This window comes from Ipomoea triloba, chromosome 12, assembly GCF_003576645.1.
Source record: "Ipomoea triloba cultivar NCNSP0323 chromosome 12, ASM357664v1".
NCBI lineage: Eukaryota > Viridiplantae > Streptophyta > Magnoliopsida > Solanales > Convolvulaceae > Ipomoea > Ipomoea triloba.
In genome coordinates, this window is record NC_044927.1 from 405,039 (window position 1) to 431,052 (window position 26,014).

The 26,014-nt window shown below is 35.9% G+C and overlaps 6 protein-coding genes across 6 annotated transcripts; 2 read left to right on the forward strand and 4 right to left on the reverse strand.

Moving 5' to 3' along the window:
* The first annotated feature begins 3,170 nt into the window (after positions 1–3,170).
* On the forward strand, positions 3,171–5,381 carry LOC115998380 (cytochrome P450 CYP736A12-like). The gene is made up of 2 exons (XM_031237951.1): positions 3,171–4,175; positions 4,597–5,381. The coding sequence occupies exons 1-2, from the start codon at positions 3,279–3,281 to the stop codon at positions 5,209–5,211; spliced, it is 1,512 nt and encodes a 503-aa protein (XP_031093811.1). The 5' UTR covers positions 3,171–3,278; the 3' UTR covers positions 5,212–5,381.
* A 1,528-nt stretch (positions 5,382–6,909) lies between these two features.
* On the reverse strand, positions 6,910–8,708 carry LOC115998154 (cytochrome P450 CYP736A12-like). The gene is made up of 2 exons (XM_031237642.1): positions 7,736–8,708; positions 6,910–7,635 (listed from the first exon to the last, which is right to left on the reverse strand). The coding sequence occupies exons 1-2, from the start codon at positions 8,621–8,623 to the stop codon at positions 7,021–7,023; spliced, it is 1,503 nt and encodes a 500-aa protein (XP_031093502.1). The 5' UTR covers positions 8,624–8,708; the 3' UTR covers positions 6,910–7,020.
* A 2,078-nt stretch (positions 8,709–10,786) lies between these two features.
* On the reverse strand, positions 10,787–12,656 carry LOC115998418 (cytochrome P450 CYP736A12-like). The gene is made up of 2 exons (XM_031237994.1): positions 11,676–12,656; positions 10,787–11,570 (listed from the first exon to the last, which is right to left on the reverse strand). The coding sequence occupies exons 1-2, from the start codon at positions 12,564–12,566 to the stop codon at positions 10,956–10,958; spliced, it is 1,506 nt and encodes a 501-aa protein (XP_031093854.1). The 5' UTR covers positions 12,567–12,656; the 3' UTR covers positions 10,787–10,955.
* Positions 12,657–16,229: 3,573 nt separating this feature from the next.
* On the forward strand, positions 16,230–18,033 carry LOC115998550 (cytochrome P450 CYP736A12-like). Its single transcript, XM_031238143.1, has 2 exons — positions 16,230–17,158; positions 17,290–18,033. Exons 1-2 carry the CDS (start codon positions 16,277–16,279, stop codon positions 17,902–17,904), a joined length of 1,497 nt encoding a protein of 498 aa, XP_031094003.1. The 5' UTR covers positions 16,230–16,276; the 3' UTR covers positions 17,905–18,033.
* An 847-nt stretch (positions 18,034–18,880) lies between these two features.
* LOC116000342 (cytochrome P450 CYP736A12-like) lies at positions 18,881–20,618 on the reverse strand. The gene is made up of 2 exons (XM_031240409.1): positions 19,656–20,618; positions 18,881–19,569 (listed from the first exon to the last, which is right to left on the reverse strand). Exons 1-2 carry the CDS (start codon positions 20,592–20,594, stop codon positions 18,955–18,957), a joined length of 1,554 nt encoding a protein of 517 aa, XP_031096269.1. The 5' UTR covers positions 20,595–20,618; the 3' UTR covers positions 18,881–18,954.
* Positions 20,619–22,870: 2,252 nt separating this feature from the next.
* On the reverse strand, positions 22,871–25,336 carry LOC115998540 (cytochrome P450 CYP736A12-like). Its single transcript, XM_031238131.1, has 2 exons — positions 24,397–25,336; positions 22,871–23,643 (listed from the first exon to the last, which is right to left on the reverse strand). The coding sequence occupies exons 1-2, from the start codon at positions 25,261–25,263 to the stop codon at positions 23,032–23,034; spliced, it is 1,479 nt and encodes a 492-aa protein (XP_031093991.1). The 5' UTR covers positions 25,264–25,336; the 3' UTR covers positions 22,871–23,031.
* Positions 25,337–26,014: the final 678 nt, after the last annotated feature.

Here is a 26,014-nt window from a genome sequence, read left to right on the forward strand (position 1 = left end):
AGTGTTTGTTTGTTAAATGTTTTCTTAGGCAAGAGAATATCAGAACGAGAGCAACTCTAGCTGAGTTAGTTAGATAGTTAGTTTGGTAACTACAATGTTTCAAATTCAATTCGCACTAAAAATTGTCTATTGACCTTCTTGATTTTAGGTGATCAACTATAAATAATTTAGGTTAGTTTATCACATTCCAATCCTTTAATGATTAAGATCACAAAGCGAGTTTCACCCATAGCGCACCTTAAGTAGGTTTTTTTTTTATTTTCTTTTTATATAAGTCTAACATTCTACTTATTTATACACCCATGTGATTTTGGCATGGCGGCCGCCAACATCTTCTTTGAATTTCCAGTCATTTTTACTCTAGACAATGAGAATTATATTCCGCCCTCACAATTGAATTATCCGACTACATACGTGCCTGATATTCTACTATTAACAAAATGTCAACTTTGTTCAATTATGCCATGGAAATTGAGTTGGGGTTAAACTTTTTGTAGCGTAAGCTTATCATTTGGTGCTAAGTTTTCAAAATTAGATTGTATCTTAGCTTTTTATCTTGGTGGCATGTTTATGGGTCTAAGGATATAGTACATTGAAGCCGGAAAACTTAGGTTATCAAGAAAAAAAAATGTGAATTTTATTGCATTGAAAGAGGGGTTTTGGAGGTGATGTATGATTCTTGTAGTTAAAGTTCACGTGTTCATTCTTGTCAACACTTTCTTGGTCAAACCTGTCACACATGATCTTTTTAATGCAGTTTGTCTCTATTCTATCACAAACAGGGGCCGAGCCAGAAACATCAAGTTAGGAGACTGAAATTGTACATAAAATTTACAATGTTAGTCAACTTTAGAACCAACCATACCATATCATTATATATTTCATATATTTGTAGGGGTGAGGTAAGTGGGTGGGGCTCCGCCCCTGATTACAAAGGAATTGAATTTATTCAACGCACATTTTTAACTAAATATTTTTGTGTCCTGCTATGATATTTCTTATACTTGCAAAGAAAGGTGTCACTTCTAGATGCATGGTATATTGTTGAATTTGATGCTCTAGGCCTCCGTCAACAAAGATATAAAAATTACTTTTTTAAAATTTAATTCATGGCTCAAAAAGTGACAAGTATTGATATTTGAGTGATTACTGTGGCATGTGAATCTGAAATTTCAGTCTTTTTTAAAAAACCTTTCATGCCATGACGGTCGACAGTGAATTAATTCAGAGTTGAAATGTCTAACAACATGACTATTGTCCGTTAATGAGACTCGATCTCTGATATTTTAAATTACTTAATTTAGATATATTTTGTTCTTATGTGCTTTAAACTATCTAATTTAGAACTGTTTTATTCTTATATATGCTTGCACACATTTTGAAAGGTTGCTTTTACACTGTTGTGAGACTCGATTTCTGGTCTTTCTTTCCAAACTTCATGAACAACTGTGCTGCCCATGGAGGCTGGAATTAAAAATGCATGAAACAAATGAATTGGTTTGTTTAACTGCAATTTTTAAAGTTAATGAGTCTAATTAGTTTTTTTTTTTTTAATTCGAGTATCAACAATTTTAATTTCTAAATAAAGAGAGGTAGATGATGACTTCAATAATGGCTTACAAGTAATTAAATAATGTAATCAACATATGGAGAAAAAAAAATTCTTCAAACTAGTTTTGCGGTCAATAATGGCATTTGGAATTTCAGATTCTTCAATGCCGTGAATAATCAGCAGCCAGACTACTTTTGGTGTTTTGTCAACAAATTGAATTTTTTTTTTAACAGTAATATTGTCATTAAATTTATAATATACTTTATTTTTTGACTCTTTAAATTATACAAGATAGAGAAAATATAGAACATATACTATTTTATAATAGGGTTAATAGTATTAAAAAATATAATAATAAGATAGGTAGTTTGACATTTCAACTCTGAATTACTTATCTCATTTCGACCGTCATGGCACGAATAGTCTAATAAAAGACTGAAATTCGCATCGTCACGTCACATGCTACAATAATTACTCAAATGTCAATGCTTGTCGCTTGGCATTTTGTATATATTAATAGTAGAATATATATATATCTGGCACGTATGTAGTCGGAGAATTCAATTGTGGGGGGCGGAATAATATAATTAATTAACTCTCATTGTCTACAATAATAATGACTGGAAATTCAAGAAGATGTTAGCGGCTGCCATGGATGCAATTTCTCTGTGACTTCATAAAATCTCTCTTCATTAGTTTATGTAATATTCATGAATAAATTGTTTAATTGTTACTTATGAAAGAAAGAGTAATACTTGACTAAAAATATAATACTTTTAGTAAAAATGTAATACTTTAAAATCAAATTATAATACTCATGACTCACGTCCTTATATTAAGCAATTAAATTATGACACGTCTTGAAGGCGTACGAAATGAAAGTACATATAAAATTACTCCAAAAGAATATTATCAATTTTCTAGCAATCCCGCCTCCAACGACCCATTATAGATTTAACTTTTTAAGACTCACCACGTGGAAGGGAGTGGGTTCGAGTCTCAGTGGAGGCGACTGTTGACTCTCTCTGTGCTTCATTATGTTGAGAAAATAGTTATGAACAGATACTACATTGTAACAGAGTCAGTAGTACTCAAAAAAAAAAAAAAAAAAAAANAAAAAAAAAAAAAAAAACCCTATCCACCCAGGTGAATATCTACTAGGCAGATTAAAATTTAGACAGTGAAAAATGCAAAAAAGAAGTAGTGTTTACCATTAAGCAAAAATTTATAGTGGTCACAATCAAATTCTGAGGATTAAACCTTTACCTACCTCAAAAGTTATATCTAATTATAAATGAACAACTTTATTTTCTTATACTTTCTTAATCAACAATGCTAGACAAGTAGACATAGATACCAAGAACCCAACAGGAAGCTAAGCATTTTCGTTTAGGATATCTAGAAACAAACAAGAAAGAGATCAGAAATGTCCTTATAATAATGTTATACAGCTTGACTTTATTGCGGACAAATATATATTATTTTTGTTGCAGATCGACAGTTAGTTGAGTCAAAGAAATTGTGCTGGCCTGGGAATCTGTTGATTTTGAAGTTGATTGCGTGACCACAAGAGAGTCCATTATATATAATGCATTGATGTGATCCAGCGAACACAACAACAACAACAAAAGCATCATTAGCCAATCAAATTAATTACTTTGTGTCCATCATCTATCGTCTCTGTGAAGCTAAGAAACCAATCAATCAAAAGCAAGCTAAGCATTGCATGATGATGAACACTACGGCGTGGATTTGGGCAGGGTTTGCAGCAGTGGTGGCAGCCATTGTTGTGTACGAGGCATTTACGAACAACAAAAGGAAAAGGTTGCCACCAGGTCCCAAAGGGTTACCAATATTGGGACACCTTCATTTGCTGGGGAAAAACCCGCACCAAGATATGCAAAAACTGTCGAAAACGTACGGTCCTATGATGTACCTACGACTAGGGCTGGTGGACAACATCATCGTATCATCACCTCAAGCGGCTGAGCGGTTTCTGAAGACACACGACCTGAATTTCGCGAGCAGGCCACCAAACCAAGCTGCCAAGTACATAGCCTATGACCAAAGGGATTTGGCGTTCGGGCAATACGGTCCGTTTTGGCGCAACATGCGAAAGCTCTGCACCTTAGAGCTCCTCAGCAATCTCAAGATCAATTCCTTTCAATCCATGAGAAGAGAAGAGTTGGGTCTTGTGGTAGACTCGTTCAAGCACGCAGCACAACAAGGCGAGGCTGTTGATTTGAGTTCCACAATTTCTTCCATGAGCATGGACATGAGTTGTCGGATGGTGTTTGGGAAGACCTACAAGAATCAGGATTTTGGGGAATTGGGGTTTAAGGCTTTGATTCATGAAATTGTTTATCTGGCCGCGGTACCCAATGTTGGGGACTATTTTCCTTATCTTGGCAAACTTGATGTTCAAGGCTTCACTCACCGGATGAAGGCTGTGGGTAAGCTCACCGACCAATTCATGGAGAGGATTGTGGAAGAGCACGAAGAGGCTGCTACCAAAGGCATCACTCACAAAACCAAAGATTTTGTTGATACCTTGTTGGAAATCATGAAGTCTAGCAACACTGACTTTCGATTCGATCGCAAACATGTCAAGGCTATGATGCTGGTACGTAACTATATTATATAATTCCTTGATCCAATATTCACATAAGCCCTGTTTGGTAAATAATCAGCCTATCAGTCAATTTTGGCTTATTTGATCACTATTAATTGTTTGGTTAATAAGCTTTTTGTAACTCCAAAAATGCTAAAATTCAAAAGGCTACTCAAAGTAGCATTTTCAATTAGCTTTTTGAGAAACAAATTATACCAAACAACTATCAGCTAACAGCCAATCCAATCAGCCAACTTTTTACCATCAGCTAATGTTATTAAAAAATCATACCTTCTAACCCAAACAGCCAACCCAATCAGCCAACAGCCATTTACCAAAAAGGGCCATAGTGCTTATATATAATAATTTAGCTTAATTATTAGTTGATTCTTTCCTACCCATTCTCATTGAATTTTGATTGTTTTAATCCTAGGATATACTTGTAACTTCAATGGACACATCTTCCACTGTGATAGAATGGACGATGTCTGAGCTTTTTAAACATCCAGAAATAATGAAGAAAGTGAGGGATGAAGTGGCTGAAAAAGTTGGGTATGATAGGATGGTGGAGGAGGCAGATCTTGAGGGTTTGGAATATCTAGAAATGGTCGTAAAAGAATCGCTAAGGCTTCACCCAGTGGTGCCGTTACTTCTCCCTCATATAGCAATGGATGATTGTGTAGTTGATGGCTTTCATGTACCAAAAAACACAAGAGTAATGGTCAATGTTTGGGCAATTGGACGTGATCCAAATGTGTGGAGCAATCCAGAAAAGTTCATTCCAGAAAGGTTTAGTAAAAGCCGTGTTGAGTATAGAGGTAGGAATTTTGAGTTAATCCCTTTTGGTTCAGGGAGGAGAAGTTGTCCCGGCTTACAACTTGGAATCACCGTTGTTCAATTAGTGGTGGCACAATTAGTGCATTGCTTTGACTGGACTCTACCAAATAAGATGCTACCAGAAGACCTTGACATGACTGAATCATTCGGTCTTGTAATAAGCAGAGAGAAACATTTGATGGCTATTCCAACATACCGTTTGCCTCAGTAAACTCAAGCGGCTTAATCTCCCGTCTGCATGTATTTTATACATCGATTTCCTCTATTCTTTTCTACTTGAAATACTAAATAAAGAGTTTAGTAGTATATGAACACCATATCATTAATGTATTCCTAATGTATGTTTATTCATGATGATGAGAAGGCACAAAAATTTATTTATTTATTTATTTTTTTTAAAGTATGAATAACAACTAGAAGCGAGTATGTTTTCTTATTCTCACAACGTTGAGCTAATGTAGGTCATATACACATTTTAACCAAATTCAATCTAGCATTGATTCCATCTTTACTCTTACCTTTTATGTCTAAAAGAGTTCCAACAAGACTATCAAATACATTTTTCTCCACATGCATCACATCAATACTATGTTTCACATCTAGTATGTTTCAATATGGAAGATCAAAGAATATAGATTTCTTTTTCCACGAACTCTTTCTCATTTGTAGGTATCTCCACATTAGATTTTGACATCTTACCTCTTTGAGATTTAAGCTCTTGAGTCTTACTAAAAGTAACATTGATGCATTCAACTTGTTCATAAACTTGATTCCCAGTTAATGGTTGTGGAGCATCTGTATAGTCTTGCACTCTATTGAATGCCTTTTTTAGTCTTCGATAATGGTGAAATTTATCAATAAATCTCCGATACTCCATGTATACTGTCTTTCTACCATGAACAAGTTGATTATAACATGTATTATCTTCATATATGGAGTATACCTTATGACCTTTGACACTATATCCAGACCTTTGTTCCTAGGTGGGAACAAACACGTATAGACCTTTTTTTCTTAATATATAGAGATCCAATAGACACTTGTTTTAGGTTAACAATAAACACATGTTTTTACTCTCTCTCTCTCTCTCTTTTTGTGGATAAATTTTAAGTATTTGTTCGTCAATAAAACTCACATCTAAAGTTTTTGTATTTTTTAATTTAAACTTTAGGTATCTGTTTGTTTTAAGATTAAAAAATTATCGCCACACAATTTTAAACGTATATTTTTGCAAAACAAAAACTTTGTAAGGATGCACTTACTTTAGAGTTTTAATGATTTTTAGAGACTTTTTAAAATAAAAAAATTATAAATTTTTGTAATATAAGATTTTTATATTTTTACAAGATCTACAAAAGTCTGGTTTTCTTTGAAGTTTTTATAATACATAAATGTCTATCATTTTTAAAGTATATAAATGTCTTAGATTGAATATACATTTATTATATAAGAGTAAGCACCAAAGTAAGGCCTTGTCTCCGATGCGATGCTCAATGATTTAAAAGTGATCGTGATGAGGCCATGTGCTAATGTGCTAAGCATTTTTTGAGTCTAAGGGAATAAATAATAGAATGAGGCCGGGAAGAGGTGTAATAAACATTTTATTACTTATTATTATATTTTTCAATATAAACATTATATTTGATATTAATCTAACCTGTCTCACGAATAAAAATTCGTGAGACGGTTTCACCTAAATTTTTATTTATTTTGTAATGGTATATTTAAATATTGTAAGTAATGAAACATAATCATTTTTTAAAAATAAATTTTATTATTTTAAAACTGACCCAGGGAACCTACCAACCCACATGAGGTGGGTTGTTGGGGCTATAAAATTTCAACAAGTAGACTAGACCAAGAAGCGTATGCAATAATTTTAACCCACGATGAGATAGACTTCACTTAATAGGACAGATAGAATAGAATCGCATTTATTAGAAAGCATAAACCATTACATTGATGAAGTGTAGTACACAAAATTTTAATTCAAGACTTTTTAAATGATTTTAAAAAAAAATTAAATATGCAAACGATAGGTTGGAATAGCCCTCAAGTGCTCTGCTCGGCTCAAACTGAGGCCAGATTCTTCAGTCATGTCCAAGTCTTTGGGTAACATCCCATTTGAAAGCTTCCAATCAAAACAATGGAGTAGTTGTGCTACCACTAGTCGAACCACAGTTATTCCAAGTTGCATTCCAGGGCAACTTCTCCTTCCTGACCCGAACGGGAGAAGTTCAAAATCCTGACCTCTGTATTCAACGCTACTTTTATTAAACCTTTCTGGAAAGAATTTTTCAGGGTCACTCCACACATTTGGATCACGTCCAATAGCCCAAACATTCACAGTAACAGTTGCGCCTTTAGGAATGTGAAAGCCATCAACTTCACAATCTTCTATCGCTGCATGAGGAAGGAGTAATGGCACAACCGGATGCATCCTTAAAGATTCCTTAATGACTATTTCTAAGTATTTGAAGTGCTCCAAATCACTCTCCTCAACCATCCTATCAAGCCCTACATGCCTCTCTATTTCTTCTTTTACCTTTTCCATTATCTCCGGGTGTCGGAAGAGTTCAGACATTGTCCATTCTATTACAGATGATGATGTGTCTATTGAAGCAATAAGAATGTCCTACACAAATCAAGATTCGATGAGAAAAATGACAACCTTAGCTTATGTGTGAAAATTAATTAATATGCAACATATATATAATAATTAGCAATCTACTTACCAGCATAACGGATTTAACATGTTCGCGAGTAAACTGAACTGAAGATTGTCCCGACTTCATAATCTCCAATATGGTATCCACAAAATCCTTAGTAGTCTGAACCTTTCCTTTGCTGGTAGCTTCTTCATGGTCGTTAATGATCTTCTCTAAGAATTCATCGAACAGTTTTCCGACAGCCTTCATCCGTTTCGTCAATCCTTGAACATCAAGTTTACCGAGAAGAGGAAAATAGTCGCCGAGATTAGGGATAGCTGTGATCGTAACTGCTTCTTGAATCGCAGCCTTGAATCCCTTCTCACCAAGGTCTTTATCCTCGTACTTCTTCCCGAACACCATTCTACAGCTCATGTTTGCACTCAGGGAAGAAGCTTTGGAGCTCAAATCAACAGATTCGCCGTTCTGAGCTGCTTGCTTGATTGATTCTACGAGAAGACATAACTCTTCTCTTCTCATGGATTGGTAGGAATTGATCTTGAGATTGCTTAGGAACTCCAAGGTGCACAGCTTCCGAACGTTTCGCCAATACGGACCGTATTGGCCAAACGACAAACCTTTTTGGCCGTTTGAGATGTACTTAGCGGCCTCGCTCGGTGGTCTGGTGGCGAAATTGAGATCGTGGGTCTTGAGAAATTGCTTGGCGGCTTCTGGCGTTGATGCGACGATATTGTGGACTAACCCAAATCGCAAGTGCATAATAGGGCCATAGGTTTTGGCCAATTTATGGAGATCTTGATGGGGATTTTTCCCAACCAAATGGAAATGTCCCAAAATTGGCAGCCCTCTGGGACCTGGTGGAAACCTCTTTCCTTTCTTCAGAAATAATGCTTTGAAAACGGAAATTGCAGCGATCACTGCAAATGCCGTCCATATCCATGCGGTGTTCATCATGGACTGAGGTGATGATATGATGAAGTTTTTTTAATTAATGGAATTGTAAACTCGCTCTGCTAGATAAGATCAGAGTTTACTGATGAGTTCACAGTTCATGCATCTCCCACATTTATACTGCATTTCTTCTTCGTTTTCTCGACGACTTCAATTCACCATTGGCGGCTAATATAATTTTCACATTTTTTAACAACATTACGTCATTCTTTATGAGTGTATCAATGAATCCTATCCTGTGCCTTAATCGGCGGAGAAAAAAAAAAGTTGACGCATAGCTTATTCACTCAAATCAAGGACAATAATAAACCTATCCTGTTGGAACTAAATTTGTAACTTTGTATGTAGTTACCTATAATCAATAGTATGACTAATTTAACTAGAGTCGTCTATATTGACATATACTATGCACAATGAGAGCCCCTGTTTAATACTATTTTCTCTGATGGTCTTATTTTACCTGTCTTCTTACTATTTATTGATCAAATTTATATACTAATACTAAATTTAATATCTAATATTATAAAATATTTAATTAAAAATAACTTCAATTTAACTGAGTGGGGTACATAAAATAGGATGGAGGAGGGAGTATAAAGTAGTACCAGTGATGTCATTGACTCGTTAAAGTCCAATTTGGCGCCAGTCCAATTTGACGCCGAGGATAAGACGGTACTGTCGCTGTATGTTATTGACGTCAAGACAGAAATATATTTCTACTATAAGACTATGCATGTGCGCTGATACTTCCAGTCAAGCAATACAATTTCTCTTAGCCACGAACTTTCAAACATAAATAAACTAACATTTATTAGGTGGTATAGTACTGTCCAAGCAATTTCGCGTATTATTGTTTTTAGTTTTGTTCTATGATATTTATTCATAACTACTTTCTCAACCTATTGAAGTACAGTCAAACTCACCACCTCCCAGATAAAGAGAAGGGTGGTTTGATGCCACTGGACCACAAGGTTCTTGGCACATCTAAGCCAATCTCGTTCCAATAATGTTGATGACAACTGAGTTTCATGGCATCTGGGCTGAGGGATTTGTCAACAAACATAGAGAAAAAGAGTGTCTTTAACTTTACCTTATATTGTTTATATTGATATTTACGGATTGAAAAATTGGCTTTGGGGAATGGTCAAAACTAAGACACTTAATTTTTAATTACCTTGTGATTTCTACATAAAAATTCCTTTGTCCACTAATTTTTCTACCAATTTATTTATATTTTATATTTTGGATTAATGTCGGGGCATCCCTCATAGAGACAATTTAAAATAAAATAAAATAACTACAAATGGAAGAGATACATATATGACAAAATAGGAATCAAGAATGAAAATAAAAGTACAGATCAGAGCTAGACAAATTAAAACTAATATAGTATTGATGAATTATAGTGTACAGGATTTGAATTCAAGACAACTTAGACAAACTTTTAGAATATATACAAAGTATCAATAAACATTAATTTAGTGCAAAATACTTAGCTTTATTAATTTTGCAAAATAGAAACAATTTTAAATAATTAAATACGTAAACCATATGTGGGAATAGCCATCAAATGCTTGGCTCGGCTCAACACAAGACCATATATTCTTTTGTCATATCCAAATCTTTGAGTAACACCTCATCGGGAAGATTTCAATCAAAGCAATGCATTAGTTGTGCTACCACTAGTCAAACCACAGTTATTCTGAATTAAATTCTAGGGCAACATATTCCAGACACAAATGGGAGAAGTTCAAAATATTGATCTCTACACTCAGTAGTACTACTTTGACTAGACCTTTCTGGAACAAATTTTTCTATTTCCAAAGAGGGAAATTGATCTTGGAAAGATAATGACCCTGTCTGGTAAATAATTAGCCTATCAGCTAATTATAACTTATTTGACCATTATTAGTTGTTTAACTTGGTTAAAAAATCAATATAAAATGTTTGGTTAATAAACTTTTTGTAACTCCAAAAAATGGCGACAAAAAGTGGTTATATTTACAACATTCTTATTATAGTTTTAATATATTAAAGTAATTGAGATGGACATGGGGAGTGTGTGTGTGTGTTTTATTTTAAACAAAAAAAAAACTACAAGTGGATGAGATACATAACATGCATAATAATACTATAATAGGGATCGAGAATGAAAAATAATAACAATAATAATACAGAGACAAAACGAATACATTATTGGTGAATTATAGTGTACATGATTTGAATTCAAGACAATTTTGACTAACTTCTAGAATATAAAGTAGCTATAAGCATTTATTTAGTACAAAACACTTTATTTAATTTAATTTGTAAAAGGGAAACAAAATTTTAAAAATTAAATACATAAACGATACGCAGGAATAGCCATCAAATGTTGGGCTCGACTTAGCACAAGACCAGATTCTTCAGTCATATCCAAGTTTTTGGGTAACATTCCATCAGGAAGACTCCAATCAAAGCAATGGATTAGTTGTGCTACCACTAGTCGAACCACAGTTATTCCAAGTTGCATTCCTGGACAACTTCTCCTCCCTGACCCAAACGGCAGAAGTTCAAAATCTTGACCTCTGTACTCAACACTACTTTTATTAAACCTTTCAGGAATAAATTTTTCTGGATCACTCCACACATTTGGATCACGCCCAATTGCCCAAACATTTACTGTAACTATTGCATTTTTAGGAATGTGAAAGCCATCAACTTCACAATCTTCTCTGGCTGCATGAGGAAGGAGTAATGGCACCACCGGATGCATCCTTAATGATTCTTTAATGACAATTTCTAAGTATTTGAAGTGCTCCAAATCCTTCTCCTCCACCATCCTATCAAGCCCTACATGGCTCTCTATTTCTTCTTTTACCTTTCTCATTATCTCCGGATGTTTGAAGAGTTCAGACATTGTCCATTCTATTACGGATGATGATGTGTCCATTGAAGCAATAAGCATGTCCTAGAAATACCAAGATTTGTTAGAAAAAGCAACAAACTAAGTTAATAAATATGTAATATATAGTGTTACCAACTAATATATGTGTAAGATGAATTTTGTAGTTACCAGCATAACAGATTTGACATGCTCTCGAGTGAATTGGACTGGAGATTCTCCGGATTTCATAATCTCCAACATGGTATCCACAAAATCCTTAGTTGTTTCAGTGTTTCCTTTGCTGGTAGCTTGTTCGTGCTCATTAATGATCTTCTCTAGAAATTCATCAAAGAGCTGACCAACGTTTTTCATCCGTTTCGTCAATCCTTGAACATCAAGCTTACCAAGAAGAGGAAAATAGTCGCCGAGATTAGGGAGAGCTGTGATCTTAACTGCTTCTTGAATCACAGCCTTGAATCCCTTCTCACCAAGGTCTTTATCCTCGTACTTCTTCCCGAACACCATCCTACAGCTCATGTTTGCACTCAGGGAAGAAACTTTGACGCTCAAATCAACAGCTTCGCGGTTCTGAGCGGCTTGCTTGAATGATTCTACGAGAAGACACAACTCTTCTCTTCTCATGGATTGGTATGAATTGATCTTGAGATTGCTTAGGAACTCCAAGGTGCATAGCTTCCGAACGTTGCGCCAATACGGACCGTATTGGCCAAAAGACAAACCTTTTTGGCCATTTGAGATGTACTTAGCGGCCTCGCTCGGTGGTCTGGTGGCGAAATTGAGATCGTGTGTCTTGAGAAATTGCTTGGCGGCTTCTGGCGTTGATGCGACGATATTGTGGACTAACCCAAAGCGCAAGTGCATAATAGGGCCGTAGGTTTTGGCGAGTTTATGGAGATCTTGATGGGGATTTTTCCCAACCAAATGGAAATGCCCCAAAATTGGTAGCCCTCTGGGACCTGGTGGCAGCTTCTTTCCTTTCTTCTCCAGAAAAGCTTTGAAGACGGAAACTGCAGCGATCAGTACTGCAAACGCCGTCCATATCAATGCGGTGTTCATCATCGGCTGAGGTGATGATGATCACTGATATGATGATTTTTTTTAATTTATGGAAGTAAACTCTCTCTGTTAGATAATTGTTTATTGATCATGAGTTCACAGTGCATGCTTCTTCCATATTTATACTGCATTTCTTCTTCGTTTGCTCCATGACTTCACCATTATATTGGCGGCTAATTAATATAATATTCACATTTTTTTAACTAACGAGTAAATTTGCAATTATTATTAGTGTTGCAAAATATCCGCATAGGCGCCGATTAATCCCCGCCTAGGCACTAGGCACCGGTCAACCGGCTAGCTTATCACCTTAAATTGTGGTTTAGGTGGCTGGCCGGCTAGGCGACAGGCTTAAGCTCCGCCTAGGCTGCTTAGGCCGCTTAGGCACTGACCACCTAGGCCAACTACACGCCGACTAAACCTCCTTGGCACCGACTAGGCTGATTAACTAATGTTTTTTTTAATGGGTTATTTTACTCAAAACAATATCATTTTGAGCAAAATAGCCCTAAATTGTACAAACTCTAGATATTTTTTAGGTTAATATTTAATATTTTAGTATTAACTATTAAAGTATTTTTCAGGCCGCCTAGCCGTCGATTAATCCCCACATAGACATCCTAGGCGCTATGTGCTCCCCGAGCGTCCGAGGAGCGTCTAGCGATTTTTTCAACAATGCTTATGGGTGTACACCAATTAATCATGTCTATCTTGTGCCTTAATCTTCAAAGGAAAAAATTTTTTTTAAAAAAAAATCCATCCCTAATTAACTCAAATCAAGAAAACTAATAGGTCTATTATATTGGAGTCTAACTTATAGCCTTGTAGTTACCTCTAATCAATATTCTGACTAACTTAGCTTGAATTGTCCATATTGACATCTGCTCTGCAAAATAAAATCCGCCGTTTAATACTACTCTCTCTGATCTGTTCATTTTACATGTCTTGTTTATTATTTATTGAGAAAATTTATATACTCATATCAAATTTAATATTATAAAAAATTAAATTAAAAATAATTTTAATTAAACTGACTCATTAATTAAATCGGACACATCAAATGAGACGGATGGAATATAAAATACCAGTGATGTGGCGACAGAAGTTTTTAAATTAAAGTCCAATTTGCCGCCGAGGAGAAGACAATACTATCACTATATGTTTTGACGATAAGATATACTATAAGACTATATGCATCTGCGCTGATACTTCCAGGCAAGCAACACAATTTCTCTTAGTCTTTGCTACGAACTTTCAAACATAAAAAAAAAAAAAAAAAAAAAAACAAACCATTATAATATGTTGGAGTAGGTGGTGTAGTGTCCAAGCAATTTCGCGTATTATTGTTTTTAGTTTAATTTTGTTTATTTTATGACATTTATTACGTATATAAAATCATAATAAATGACATATATCTTAGTTTTGTTTTAACATTTAATGGCAAAACTAAGTAAAAAGCTAATAAATGAATATCTAGTACAGTTTGATTTTTTTATATAATTAATGAGTTATTATACAAGACTAAAATTTACTAAACACACCCAATAGTGGTTACACTTTATCTCGTCCACCAAGAATATGATTAGAAATTTCAGTGGAGTCATTTTCAATGGAATACATTCTCAGTCCTGTCTAAAGAGATGCGGTTAGAGTCCAACTAGCAAATTAAAGCGTTGGAATTTAGTGAGCTAATTAATTATTAAGTTGTTGGTCTAAGTGAGTGTGAGGTATGATTGAATTATTGGTACCGTTTTGACTACATACGTAAAGGATGGCTTCCTTTCAACTTCCAAACAAGTAAAAAAAAAATGTAAGTACAACTGAGTTATTTAATAATTACTGAGTTTCAAATTTGATTTTTTATGAAAGCTATATATTAGGTTATTAGTCTTCTTAATTTGAGTTGGTTGACAACATAGGTTGGTTTACCACTTTGTGATTTTTTACCAGATAGGATTACAAGACAGACTTTACTAAAGATGCACCATCGGATAGTGAATGCAAATTTTTCCATAAGTGGAAGTAGTATACCAAAAGAAAGTTTTAACGTTTTATTTATCAAAATTAATTTTTTTTAGAGAAATAATACTAAATACCCCTATGATGTGATAATTAAATACCCTAAGGTCTTCAAATACGTTTACGTATACTTTATCAAATACATGAACTCGGTTAACTTAGATAGTGGGTCAGAGGTTCTTCAGCTAAGATGTATTGTTGGTAAAGAAATTCTATAAGTTTTTGAAATAGATATTTAATGCGTTATTTATAGAGATAAGAGAGTGAGCACATGCTTGGCATATTGGTAAGGAAGTAAAGTTCGTTAGTTGGGTTTACTGAATTGCAGTGCCGCTACTATACCATATCTATACTGAATTTCTTATCAGTTTTCTTTCCGAATTCAGGAATGGCGGCTGAGATTATATTCATAATTGCATGGCAGCCGCCTTGGAGAAGACAAAACGTACTGTAATTATATACTAGTGACGAGAAAATTATTATTTTCCAGCATGTGCCTTACTATAGTCCAAAGGTCCTCCGATCCCACTATAATATTTAAAAGAATTTCTCTTACGAATTTTCTAACATAAATAAAATCAAGCATTCAAATATACTAAAGTATAACTAGTGGCATGGAGTGTCCAGGAAATATCCTGAATTATTATTTATAGTTTTGTTTATAAATTTTTTTTATAATTATATTACAACTAGTTGCTTGCCTTCTCTGAGATGAGTACGCGAGCAGTAGTCAGAAGAAGGCGGCCGGTTGGTTGCCTTCTTCAAAGGCAATGGATAACAGTTTGATAATCTTTGATTGTCTATTAGTCTCAAAATTTAAATAATATGTTAATCGATCTGTTATTATTGATCACTAATTAATAAATGAAAAAAATATCAAATAGGTCACTGAACTTTTACACATTGTGCAATTGAATCATCCAACAAAAAAGTGTATTTACACCATCAAAAACTTAAAAATTGTGCAAATTAAATAGTATTTTTTACATGTTACTTCAAAGTTTCCCTTATATATGATGTCATAATTTTAAATAATATATAAAAAATATTTTAATTATTTTTTAAAAAAATATTCAAAAATAAAAAATATTATTTTAATTATTCTTTTAAAAAACAAATTTAAAAAAAATTCAGACATGGCTGCCTCCATCTTCGTCTGGAGCTGGGGAGGGGTGGCAGCCATGGTTGCTCCCTCCTTCGTCTAGGGACAACCGCCATGGTTGCCTCCATCCTCGTCAGAGGTGGTGGCACGCATGATTAAGGTATATAGTATGAGAGTTGCACAAAATGTGATGAATTTCTTATAGGTACTAGACACAATTTTTTCTATCTAGTCGGATTTGGGTGTGGAGCTGGGCAGGAGGGATTATGATATATCAAAGTTTATTAATTTATGAGTTATGACCTCGGTCAGGCAAGCGTCCACTGGGCACTGACATTTTGTATTTTACCTCGAACAGTGGCGGTCAAGCAAATTCGACTTTAGTTTATTAACGCATCACCGACATTTTGCATTAGACAATGGCGGCTGTCGAGCAAATAGGAATATAATATTTCCTGCCAATGGTGAATTTGTATAGAAAACTGAGAATAAATTGATTATAAATAATGTAGTACTTAGCTGCCCTGTGAACTCCACAAACTCAATCATATATCCATAACAAAATTATTAACCATTCATCTCATCTCCTTCCATGGCGTGGATTTGGACAGCCTTTGCAGTTCTTGCTGCCATTTCTATCCTCAAAGTGTTGTTTACGAAGAACAAAGGCAAAAGGCTGCCGCCAGGTCCCAGAGGGCTGCCAATTTTGGGACATTTCCATTTGGTCGGGAAAAATCCTCATAAAGATCTGCAAAAACTGGCCAAAACCTACGGCCCAATCATGCATTTGCGGTTTGGATTTGTCGACAACATCGTCGCTTCAACGCCGGCAGCCGCCAAGATGTTTCTCAAGACCCACGATCTCAATTTCGCCACCAGACCACTCAGCGAGGCCGCTAAGTACATCTCAAACGGCCAAAAAGGTTTGTCTTTTGGGCAATATGGTCCGTATTGGCGCAACGTTCGGAAGCTATGCACCTTGGAGTTCCTAAGCAATCTCAAAATCAATTCATTCCAACCCATGAGAAGAGAAGAGTTATGTCTTCTCGTAGAATCATTCAAGCAGGCGGCTCAGAACGGCGAGGCGGTTAATTTGAGCGCCAAAGTTTCTTCCCTGAGCGTAAACATGAGCTGTCGGATGGTGTTCGGGAAGAAGTACGAGGATAAAGACATTGGTGAGAAGGGATTCAAGGCCGTGATTCAAGAAGCAGTTCATCTCACGGCTCTCCCTAATCTTGGGGATTATTTCCCTTTCATTGGTAAGCTTGATGTTCAAGGGTTAACTAAACGGATGAAGGCCGTAGGCAAACTCTTTGATGAATTCTTGGAGAAGATCATTGATGAGCATGAACAGGGAAAAACCAAAGGTAACACCCAAACAACTAAGGATTTTGTGGGTACCATGTTGGAGATTATGAAGTCAGGAGAAACTTCGTTTCAGTTCACCCGTGAACATGTCAAGTCTGTTATGCTGGTAATTATACCTTTCCTTAAACAAATACACACACTTGTTTTACTCGCCAACTTACTATATGTCGTTGCATATTACTCTGTACTTTCTAGTGTACTTTACATTTACTTAATTTTTTACTTTTTGCTTTGTAGGATATGCTTATAGCTTCATTGGACACATCATCATCTGTAATAGAATGGACAATGTCTGAACTCCTCAAACATCCCGAAGTAATGAGGACAGTAAAGGAAGAATTAGAGAGCCAAGTGGGGCTTGATAGGATGGTGGAGGAGAAGGATTTGGAGCAATTGAAATACTTAGAAATAGTCATTAAGGAATCTTTAAGGTTGCATCCGGTTGTGCCATTACTTCTCCCTCATGCATCCATAGAAGATTGTGATGTTGATGGCTTTCATGTGCCTAAAAATTCTACAGTTACAGTGAATGTTTGGGCAATTGGTCGTGATCCAAGTGCGTGGAGTGATGCAGAAAAATTCATCCCAGAAAGATTTAATAAAAATAGTATTGAGTACAAAGGTCAGGATTTTGAATTTCTTCCATTTGGATCAGGGAGGAGAAGCTGTCCCGGAATGCAACTTGGAATAACCATAGTTCGACTTGTGGTAGCGCAACTGGTCCATTGCTTTGATTGGAATCTTCCAAATGGATTATTACCCAAAGATTTAGACATGACAGAGGAATTTGGATTAGTGCTAAGCCGAGCAAATCATTTGATGGCTATTCCTACCTATCGATTAAGCATTTAATTTGTTGTGTGTCTATTATCTTGAAATTGTCTCCTTTTCAATAAACATGTATTCATAGCTTGCAATTTTGTATTCTAAAATCCAATCAACTCTCGTGGATTTTAATCTAGCTTATGTGTTACTTGTTTAGTCATCGAAGTATTTCAATATGTTGGACCAATTATATATATATTTTACGTTTATTTTTTAAACTAATTTACTTTATATTAATTATTTTATCCTTGCAGAATTGATTAAATTGTGCATTATATACTAACTTCATCATCATACTAACTCCATTATTAACAATTCTGTCAATATCTCATCATATTCAATTCCATCATACACCTATTCCATAATATTATATTCCATCACCTATATAATCAATAGTCTGACTTCATATTGACATCAGTTGTGCACAATGAGAGCCACCATTTAATACTACTCTCTTTGATCTGTCTCATTTTTCTGTCTTATTTACTATTTATTGGTCAAATTTAAATACTAATACTAAATTTAATTTAATATTATAAAAAATTGAATTAAAAATAGCTTCAATCAAGCTGACACATTAACTGAATTGGACACATAAAATGAGACGGAAAGAGTATAAAATACCAGTGATGTAACAACAGGAGTTTTTAAATTAATGTCCAATTAGCCGCCGAGGACAATACTGTCGCTATATGTTATTGACGTTAAGACAGAAATATATTACTACTATAAGACTATATGAATGTGCGCTGATACTTCCAGGCAAGCAACACAATTTCTCTTAGCTACGAACTTTGAAAGATAAACTATACAAAAATCGTCACATAATACAATGGTAAATTGTAATGAAAATTATAGGAATGATTCTTTTATTTGTAGCATCTTAGAAAGTATTATTTACCACACAAATATATAGTTTGACCTTCGGTTGGAAGGGTTACATATCCCTTATTACTGTGTTTACTAAAAGAAAGGATTGTTAATCTTATGAAAAATTTTGCTATTGGAAGAAAGAAATTTCTTTATTTGATTTTACTTGATGATGAAAATATAAATACATTGAAAAGTCACCATCTTTTAAAGACGTAATCGATAGGTAGGAATAGCCATTAAATGTTTGGCTCGACTCACTACAAGTCCAAACTCTTCTGTCATGTCCAAGTCTTTAGGTGACATACCATTTGGAAGATCCCAGTCAAAGCAATGCACCAATTGTGCCACCAGTAGTCGAACTACTGTTATTCCAAGCTGTAGCCCAGGGCAACTTCTCCTCCCTGACCCAAACGGAATGAGTTCAAAATCTCGACCTCTATACTCAATATTACTTCCATTAAACCTATCTGGCATAAACTTTTCAGGATCACTCCACACATTTGGATCATGTCCAATTGCCCAAATATTCACAATAATTCTTGCTCTTTTGGGTATGTGAAAACCATTAACCACACAATCTTCTATGGCTGCATGAGGGAGAAGTAATGGCGCCACGGGATGAATCCTTAATGATTCCTTTATGACCATTTCTAAATATTCCAAGTGCTCTAAATCCTCCTCTTCCACCATCCTATCAAGTCCAACTTGTCTCTCTAGTTCTTCCTTCAGTATCTTCATTACTTCAGGGTGCCTAAGGAGTTCAGACATTATCCATTCTACTACGGTTGAAGACGTGTCCATTGAACCTGCAAGCATATCCTACAATACCCAAAATTTTATTAAAACTAAAAACATATAATTGGCAATACAGCCACTCTATATAAATATGTGAGTAGATAAATTACCAGCATAATAGCCTTGACATGTTTGCGTGTGAATTGAAAGGTACTCTCCCCACCAGATTTCATGATGTCCAACATAGTATCAACAAAATCCCTAGTCATATGAGTGGTACCTTTGTTTGTAGCCCGTTCATGTTCATCAATAATCCTCTCAAAGAATTCATCGAACAATTTGCTAACGGCCTTCATCCGTCGAGTCAATCCTTGCAAATCGAGCTTACCAAGATAGGGAAAGTAATCACCAAGGTTAGGGACAGCCGCCAAACTCATAGCTTCATGAATCACAGCCTTAAAACCCTTGTCCCCAATGTCTTTATCCTCGTACTTCTTCCCAAACACCATCCGACAGCTCATGTCGGCGCTCATGGAAGCAACTTTGGCGCTCAAATCAACGGCCACGCAATCCCTAGCTGCCTGTTTTAGTGACTCTACTAGAAGACACAACTCTTCCCTTCTCATAGACTGAAACGAATTGATTTTGTGATTGCTGAGGAGCTCTAAGGTGCACAGCTTTCGCATGTTGCGCCAGTACGGACCGTACTCGCCAAACGACAAATTCTTTTGGTCGTACGACATGTACTTGGCCGCTTGGTGCGGCGGCCTGGTGGCGAAAACGAGATCGTGCGTCTTGAGAAACTGCTCGGCGGTTTCGGCTGATGATACGATGATGTTGTCGACGAACCCAAACCTTAAATGCATGATTGGGCCGTGGGTTTTGGCCAGTTCGTGCAAATCTTGATGGGGGTTTTTCCCGATCATATGAAGGTGTCCCAATATCGGCAGCCCTTTGGGACCGGGCGGCAACCTTTTATTGCTTCTGTTCCTCAGAAATCCGCTGAAAACAGAAAGCGCGGTAATCACGGCAATGGCTGCCAAAATCCATGCGGTGTTCATCATCATTATGGCTTTAGTTTCTGAAGTGAAAATGAATGCAGAAAGCATTTATCTTAATGGATGGATTGGCTCTCTTATCCTACTATACAATGACGTTTATGGCGGACTTCTCTAAGGTAATAATTGTTTGTCCCGACATGGAATTGCGTTTGGGAAACGGAAAACCTTGTGGACGGCACGGCAACATAGTTTTGATGTTACTATAATGGACAATAATTGTGATGTGACATATCTTGAAATTAAATGTCACAGTTGAATTGATGAGAGAAAATTTGTAGTTTCTTAAAAAGTGGTGGCTAGAGATTTGGCCTATAAAATTAAATGTGATAATACAACTACACTTGTATATTAAATATGGCAAAATTAGTAGTTGAGACTCTACGTAAAAATGTGATAAAAATGATAAAATTTAATAAAATTTAATTTTTTTAAAAATAGTTACAATTTTAGTCTCTGCAACATATAAAGCACATACATCATCCATATTTTCATTACATAACCCTATTTTGTGGCTAAAATACATACTACACAAATTTATTATGTGGTCGAAATAGATACTAATAAAACTAAAAGGATTATAACTAAACAAGAAACATAAAAATTTATCAAAATACCTATTACTTTTTTTTTTTGATAATAATCTCTCGAGACTAATTCATTGAATCATAAGCGGAAACGTTTACAAGAAAGATTAATGGAATGGACAAACATTCCTTACAGTCAGACATAGAAACAAATTTCCTAACAATGTTATCGAAAACTTGAATCGCAGACTGTTTCACAAATTTGAAGCTGAAGTCGACAGGAGCACTCCAAGCTTCTTTACTGTCAATAGTAATTTGGTCAAACATAACGAATGCATACTCTAGTTCAAAAGTCGTTGACACCACCCGAGTATCAATCTTCATTCTTTTGTGGTTCGCATACGCCATGACCAATTATCGTTCTATGTACGCTTATAACAAGAACTCGGCAAAAAAACGAGAGGGAATAAACTCGCAAAAGAGGCGAGAGGGAATAAACTTGCTAAAGATGCGAGAAGCAACAAATTCGATAAATAAATGAAAGATATAATAACAACAAAACTTACTAATAAAAAAACAACCCTGCTTTGAATCAAGAAAAACCACTCCTTCCTACTTCACCTTTTGCAAAACCCAAAACCTTCTTTTCCTTATTCAATGGTGATGTACTTCTTGACAGATCCGAAGCTGGGGAAGAGGAATAATGTCGGAAGGGAAGGAAAAAGGGCGGCGATAGACGAAGAACACGGCGACAGTGCGAGATCGTAGGTGTGGTGGACGGCGATGGGGGAGGCGAAAATGGAGAGGAGAGGCAGAGAGAAAAGAGCAAAAGAAAATGACAATCGTGAAGAGGAGAAGACGCCGCCTCCGCTAAGCATGCGGAGGCGACTGCCGAACCAAGGAAAAGAAGAAGCAAAGAGTTTAGAGAGAGGATATTTTTTAAAAAAGTTTTTCAAAAATAATTTTCAGTCAATTTCAAAATACCTATTACTAATTAAGTAAGACTCAACGGAAAGAGTATAAATATGAATTAAAAACATGATTTTACAAAAATTATGTTCTAATTATTCGATTATCCCTTTAAAAGGTGTTCTTGTTATTGTTATTGTTGTTTATTATTTATTATCATTATTATGGACCTTTATGGTTGTTGTTGTTATAATAATCGATCGTCATCAAAAGTGCGGATATGGGTAACTTTATCTTCTTGTTCATTGCGAAGCGACAGGCTCTGTAATTTAGTATTTGGCATTTGATTAGATTTAAAATTGTTCATCAACATGGTAAACACAACTGCAACATCCTCCTCTCTGCTTTTTATAAAAACTATGATAATATTTTATTTTATATGAATGTAAAGTGCCCTTGTGAGTTGTGACCAATGATTCAGTGCATATTACATCGGAATATTAAAAAAATACTGTAACTAAAGACTAAAAAACCCCCACACATGACAAACAATGAAACAATGAAAACTAAATTTAGAATATACTTATATACTACATGTATTCTTATTTTTGACTCATTCTTGAAATACGGAGTATCATTTTTTAAATTTATTTAAACAACAAAGTGAACTATTGTTTTTATTTATTCACTTTTTCTTACTCAATAAAATTTATACACATAACAGAAGTTATATTCTATAAGAATACATATATTATTTTCTTTAAATTTATAACAACTAAAAACCCTCATCACATCACATGATAAGTCCTTTACTTCTTGGTATTTTCTCAAACTTTTGTTCTATACATTTTTAGTCCATTTCTAGAAAAAAAAAAAAAAACTCAATTCAAATGTTAAAGGGTATATCTTGGACTATGACATACAAATCTCACTCCAACAACGCAATTCAAATTTAAATTTAATAAATAATTTGGGCCAGACCACCCACTTTAAATATAGCCTGATTAGCTAGAGATATGACAAAATAACTCTCTTAAAGCATAAGATTTGAATCATTTGTGAAGTCGATAAGTTGGAACAGCCATCAAAGGCTTAGCTCTGCCCGTGGCTAAACCAAAGAGCTCACTCATGTCAAGTTCATTAGGATGCATCCCATTCGGAAGTTTCCAATTGAAGCAATGCACCAATTGAGCCACAACTAGACGAACCACGATAATCCCCAACTGTATTCCAGGACAACTTCTTCTCCCGGATCCGAAAGGTAAGAGTTCAAAATCTCGCCCCCGGAGGTCTATACTGTTCCCTGCAAATCTTTCTGGGATGAACTTATCGGGTTCAGGCCAGGCAATGGGATCCTTTTGAACAGCTAAGAGGTTGATGACAACCCTTGATCCCTTGGGGATATGGTAGCCCTTTACTTGGCAATCTTCCATGGATTCATGGTGAAGTAATGGGACTGCAGGGTGAAGCCTCATGCCTTCCTTCACAACCATGTCTAAGTACTTGAGCTTCTCCAGGTCTGATTCTTCCACCATTCTTTCCATGCCTACTACTTCTTCCAACTCTTTTTGTAGCTTCTTCATTGCTTGGGGATGGCGTATAAGCTCTGTCATTATCCACTCTATTGATGTAGCAGATGTGTCCATGGAAGCCGAAATCATGTCCTTCAAGATGGTAAAACACAGGATTAATCTAGTGAAAATGGTTGAGTTCATTGAAGTGAAACACAGCATGAATATGAGTGCAAAGTACAATCATATGCTAGCAAAGTTAGTCAGACTTTAAGCTAAATAACCACAAAATTTTAAGTTTGACTCCTAATAAAACAGTCTCTGGATCTTTTTGATTTTAGTCCATCAGCTACAGATAACTTAGACTGTTGGTTTACTTCTGTTCTTTGCTGACTAGGGTTACAAGGTTGAGTTTACAAGTGCACACCAGCTAGGATCATTCCCATTAGAAATTGGCCATTTTGATTTGAGCTAGTTAGCATGGACAACCTAATTTGTTGATTTACTTCCACCTTTTGTCGGCTAAGGTCATATTATATATCTATGTATACTCGCTGGGTCACAAAGTAGAATTTAGCGAATGCATACTCCCAAGCAGTTGTGGGAGTATTCCTTGCACTGTTACAAAAATCATTCTAAGCAGTCCTATCTAGACGCTAGACGACACTAAGCCGAGGCAAATTACCACTAGGCGGCCGACCGCCTAGGCTCCCAATTTGACCCCTAAGTATAAATATAATAAGAGAAGACATATATATATATATATAACATACACCCATTTTTTATAGTTAGTCATTTTAGACCGTGACTAGCCACTAGGTGCTACTCTACCCCAAGTAGCGCCTGATTGATTAAAAAATAAAATATAAAAAGGGACAGCATGATAACAACCGATTCCGGCCTTACCAACATGATTGCTTTGACATGGCGACGATCAAACTCGAAGTCTGTTTGGCCAGACTGCATAATTTCCAGCATGGTGTCAACAAAGTCTTTGCTTTCCTTCTCACCTTTGGACTGGACATGTTCTTCAATAATTTTCTCAAGAAACCCATCAAACACCTTCGCAACCGCCTTCATCCTGCGAGTCAAACCCTGAAAATCAATCATTCCCAGGTAAGGAATGAAGTCTCCAAGGTTCGGCATCGCTGCCAAATGAACAACTTCCCGAACCACAGCCACAAATCCCTTCTCCCCAATCTCCTCGGACAAATACTTCTTCCCCATCACCATCAAGAAACTCATCTCCGCGCTTAAGGCCGAAACCATAGCGCTGAGATCAACAGCGCCGCCGTCCACGGCGGCGCGTTTCAGACACGCAATCAAGAGGGAAACCTCTCGCCTCCTCATGGATTGCATGGAATTGATCTTGTGACTGCTCAGAAGCTGCAAAGTACACATCTTTCGAACGTTGCGCCAATAAGAACCGTACTTTGAGAAGATGAAGTTTCTCTGGCCGTACGCGATATACATGGAAGCCTCATGGTACGGCCTGTCGGCGAAGACATGATCGAAGGTTTTGAGAACCAATTCCGCTATCTCCGGGGAAGAAACGATGACGACAGGAACGAAACCCCAACGCATATACATAATGGGACCATGTTTCTTGGCTAGATTATGAAGATCTTGGTGGGGAGTTTTGCCCAGCAAATGAAGATGTCCCAAAATGGGAATACCCTTTGGGCCAGGAGGGAGTTTTTTCTTGATTTTCAGCAGCTCACGGAGAAGATAGATAGCTATGACTATTGCTACGATTGTCCATATCCAAGCCATTGCAGCAGTGAAATGAATTGAATTGAAGCTTTTGAGTTCACAGAATTTGTGTTCTTAATTCAATTCTCTGCTTTTTGTACTTAACCAAGCAGTGGAGCAATTCATTAATTAAATTAGAATTTATGGTTGACTTGATCGCCGCCGTGACGGACTTGATTGAAGGCCGGGTCAGTGATTTTCGCCGACCGCCACCAAATCCTTAATGGTGGACCAAAAGATAACACTTCGTTCAAGTAGCAATCAACTACTTAGTCATTATATTAGAGCCATGCTTAACTTGAGGCACAACTTAATAGTTAATTAATTCAAAATAAATAAATTGTAGCAAACATGCACTTACTTGCCACACAGAGACGTATTTGAAGAACTTGTGGATCATAGTAAGATACATCGTACCATTAATCTCTCCCACCAAATCTCTCTAAGTGGAGTAACATGAGGCCTCTTTCCTCTCATTCAATTAGCAGGGTTAGAGATACCCCAACAAGAGTAGTAGTAGAAGAAGCCAATGGTCTAGTGATACCCAATTGCACCCTTATATAGAAAGGGTGAGCTTTAGCCTCAGTAAAAGGACTAGAAGAGTTAGTAGTACTTTTTTATTATATTATTATAATAATTATGTGAAGGTGGGCATGATGAGGATATACACTCTAACAACTCTTCTACATTTTTTCCCAATTAAAGAAGGAAAAGAAATGAAAAAACAAACAAAAACAAAAACACACTACCCTAGTACGACAATTCCCAATTC

What these genes read in the sequence shown, in the direction of transcription:
- LOC115998380 (XM_031237951.1), top strand. Translation starts at nt 3,279, where the DNA reads ATGATGATGAACACTACGGCGTGGATTTGGGCAGGGTTTGCAGCAGTG. An exon ending in ATGTCAAGGCTATGATGCTG is followed by an intron (nt 4,176 to 4,596) that starts GTACGTAACTAT and finishes TTTTAATCCTAG; the next exon opens with GATATACTTGTAACTTCAAT.
- LOC115998154 (XM_031237642.1), bottom strand. Translation starts at nt 8,623, where the DNA reads ATGATGAACACCGCATGGATATGGACGGCATTTGCAGTGATCGCTGCA. An exon ending in ATGTTAAATCCGTTATGCTG is followed by an intron (nt 7,636 to 7,735) that starts GTAAGTAGATTG and finishes TGATTTGTGTAG; the next exon opens with GACATTCTTATTGCTTCAAT.
- LOC115998418 (XM_031237994.1), bottom strand. Translation starts at nt 12,566, where the DNA reads ATGATGAACACCGCATTGATATGGACGGCGTTTGCAGTACTGATCGCT. An exon ending in ATGTCAAATCTGTTATGCTG is followed by an intron (nt 11,571 to 11,675) that starts GTAACTACAAAA and finishes TGGTATTTCTAG; the next exon opens with GACATGCTTATTGCTTCAAT.
- LOC115998550 (XM_031238143.1), top strand. Translation starts at nt 16,277, where the DNA reads ATGGCGTGGATTTGGACAGCCTTTGCAGTTCTTGCTGCCATTTCTATC. An exon ending in ATGTCAAGTCTGTTATGCTG is followed by an intron (nt 17,159 to 17,289) that starts GTAATTATACCT and finishes TTTGCTTTGTAG; the next exon opens with GATATGCTTATAGCTTCATT.
- LOC116000342 (XM_031240409.1), bottom strand. Translation starts at nt 20,594, where the DNA reads ATGCTTTCTGCATTCATTTTCACTTCAGAAACTAAAGCCATAATGATG. An exon ending in ATGTCAAGGCTATTATGCTG is followed by an intron (nt 19,570 to 19,655) that starts GTAATTTATCTA and finishes TGGGTATTGTAG; the next exon opens with GATATGCTTGCAGGTTCAAT.
- LOC115998540 (XM_031238131.1), bottom strand. Translation starts at nt 25,263, where the DNA reads ATGGCTTGGATATGGACAATCGTAGCAATAGTCATAGCTATCTATCTT. An exon ending in ATGTCAAAGCAATCATGTTG is followed by an intron (nt 23,644 to 24,396) that starts GTAAGGCCGGAA and finishes ACCATCTTGAAG; the next exon opens with GACATGATTTCGGCTTCCAT.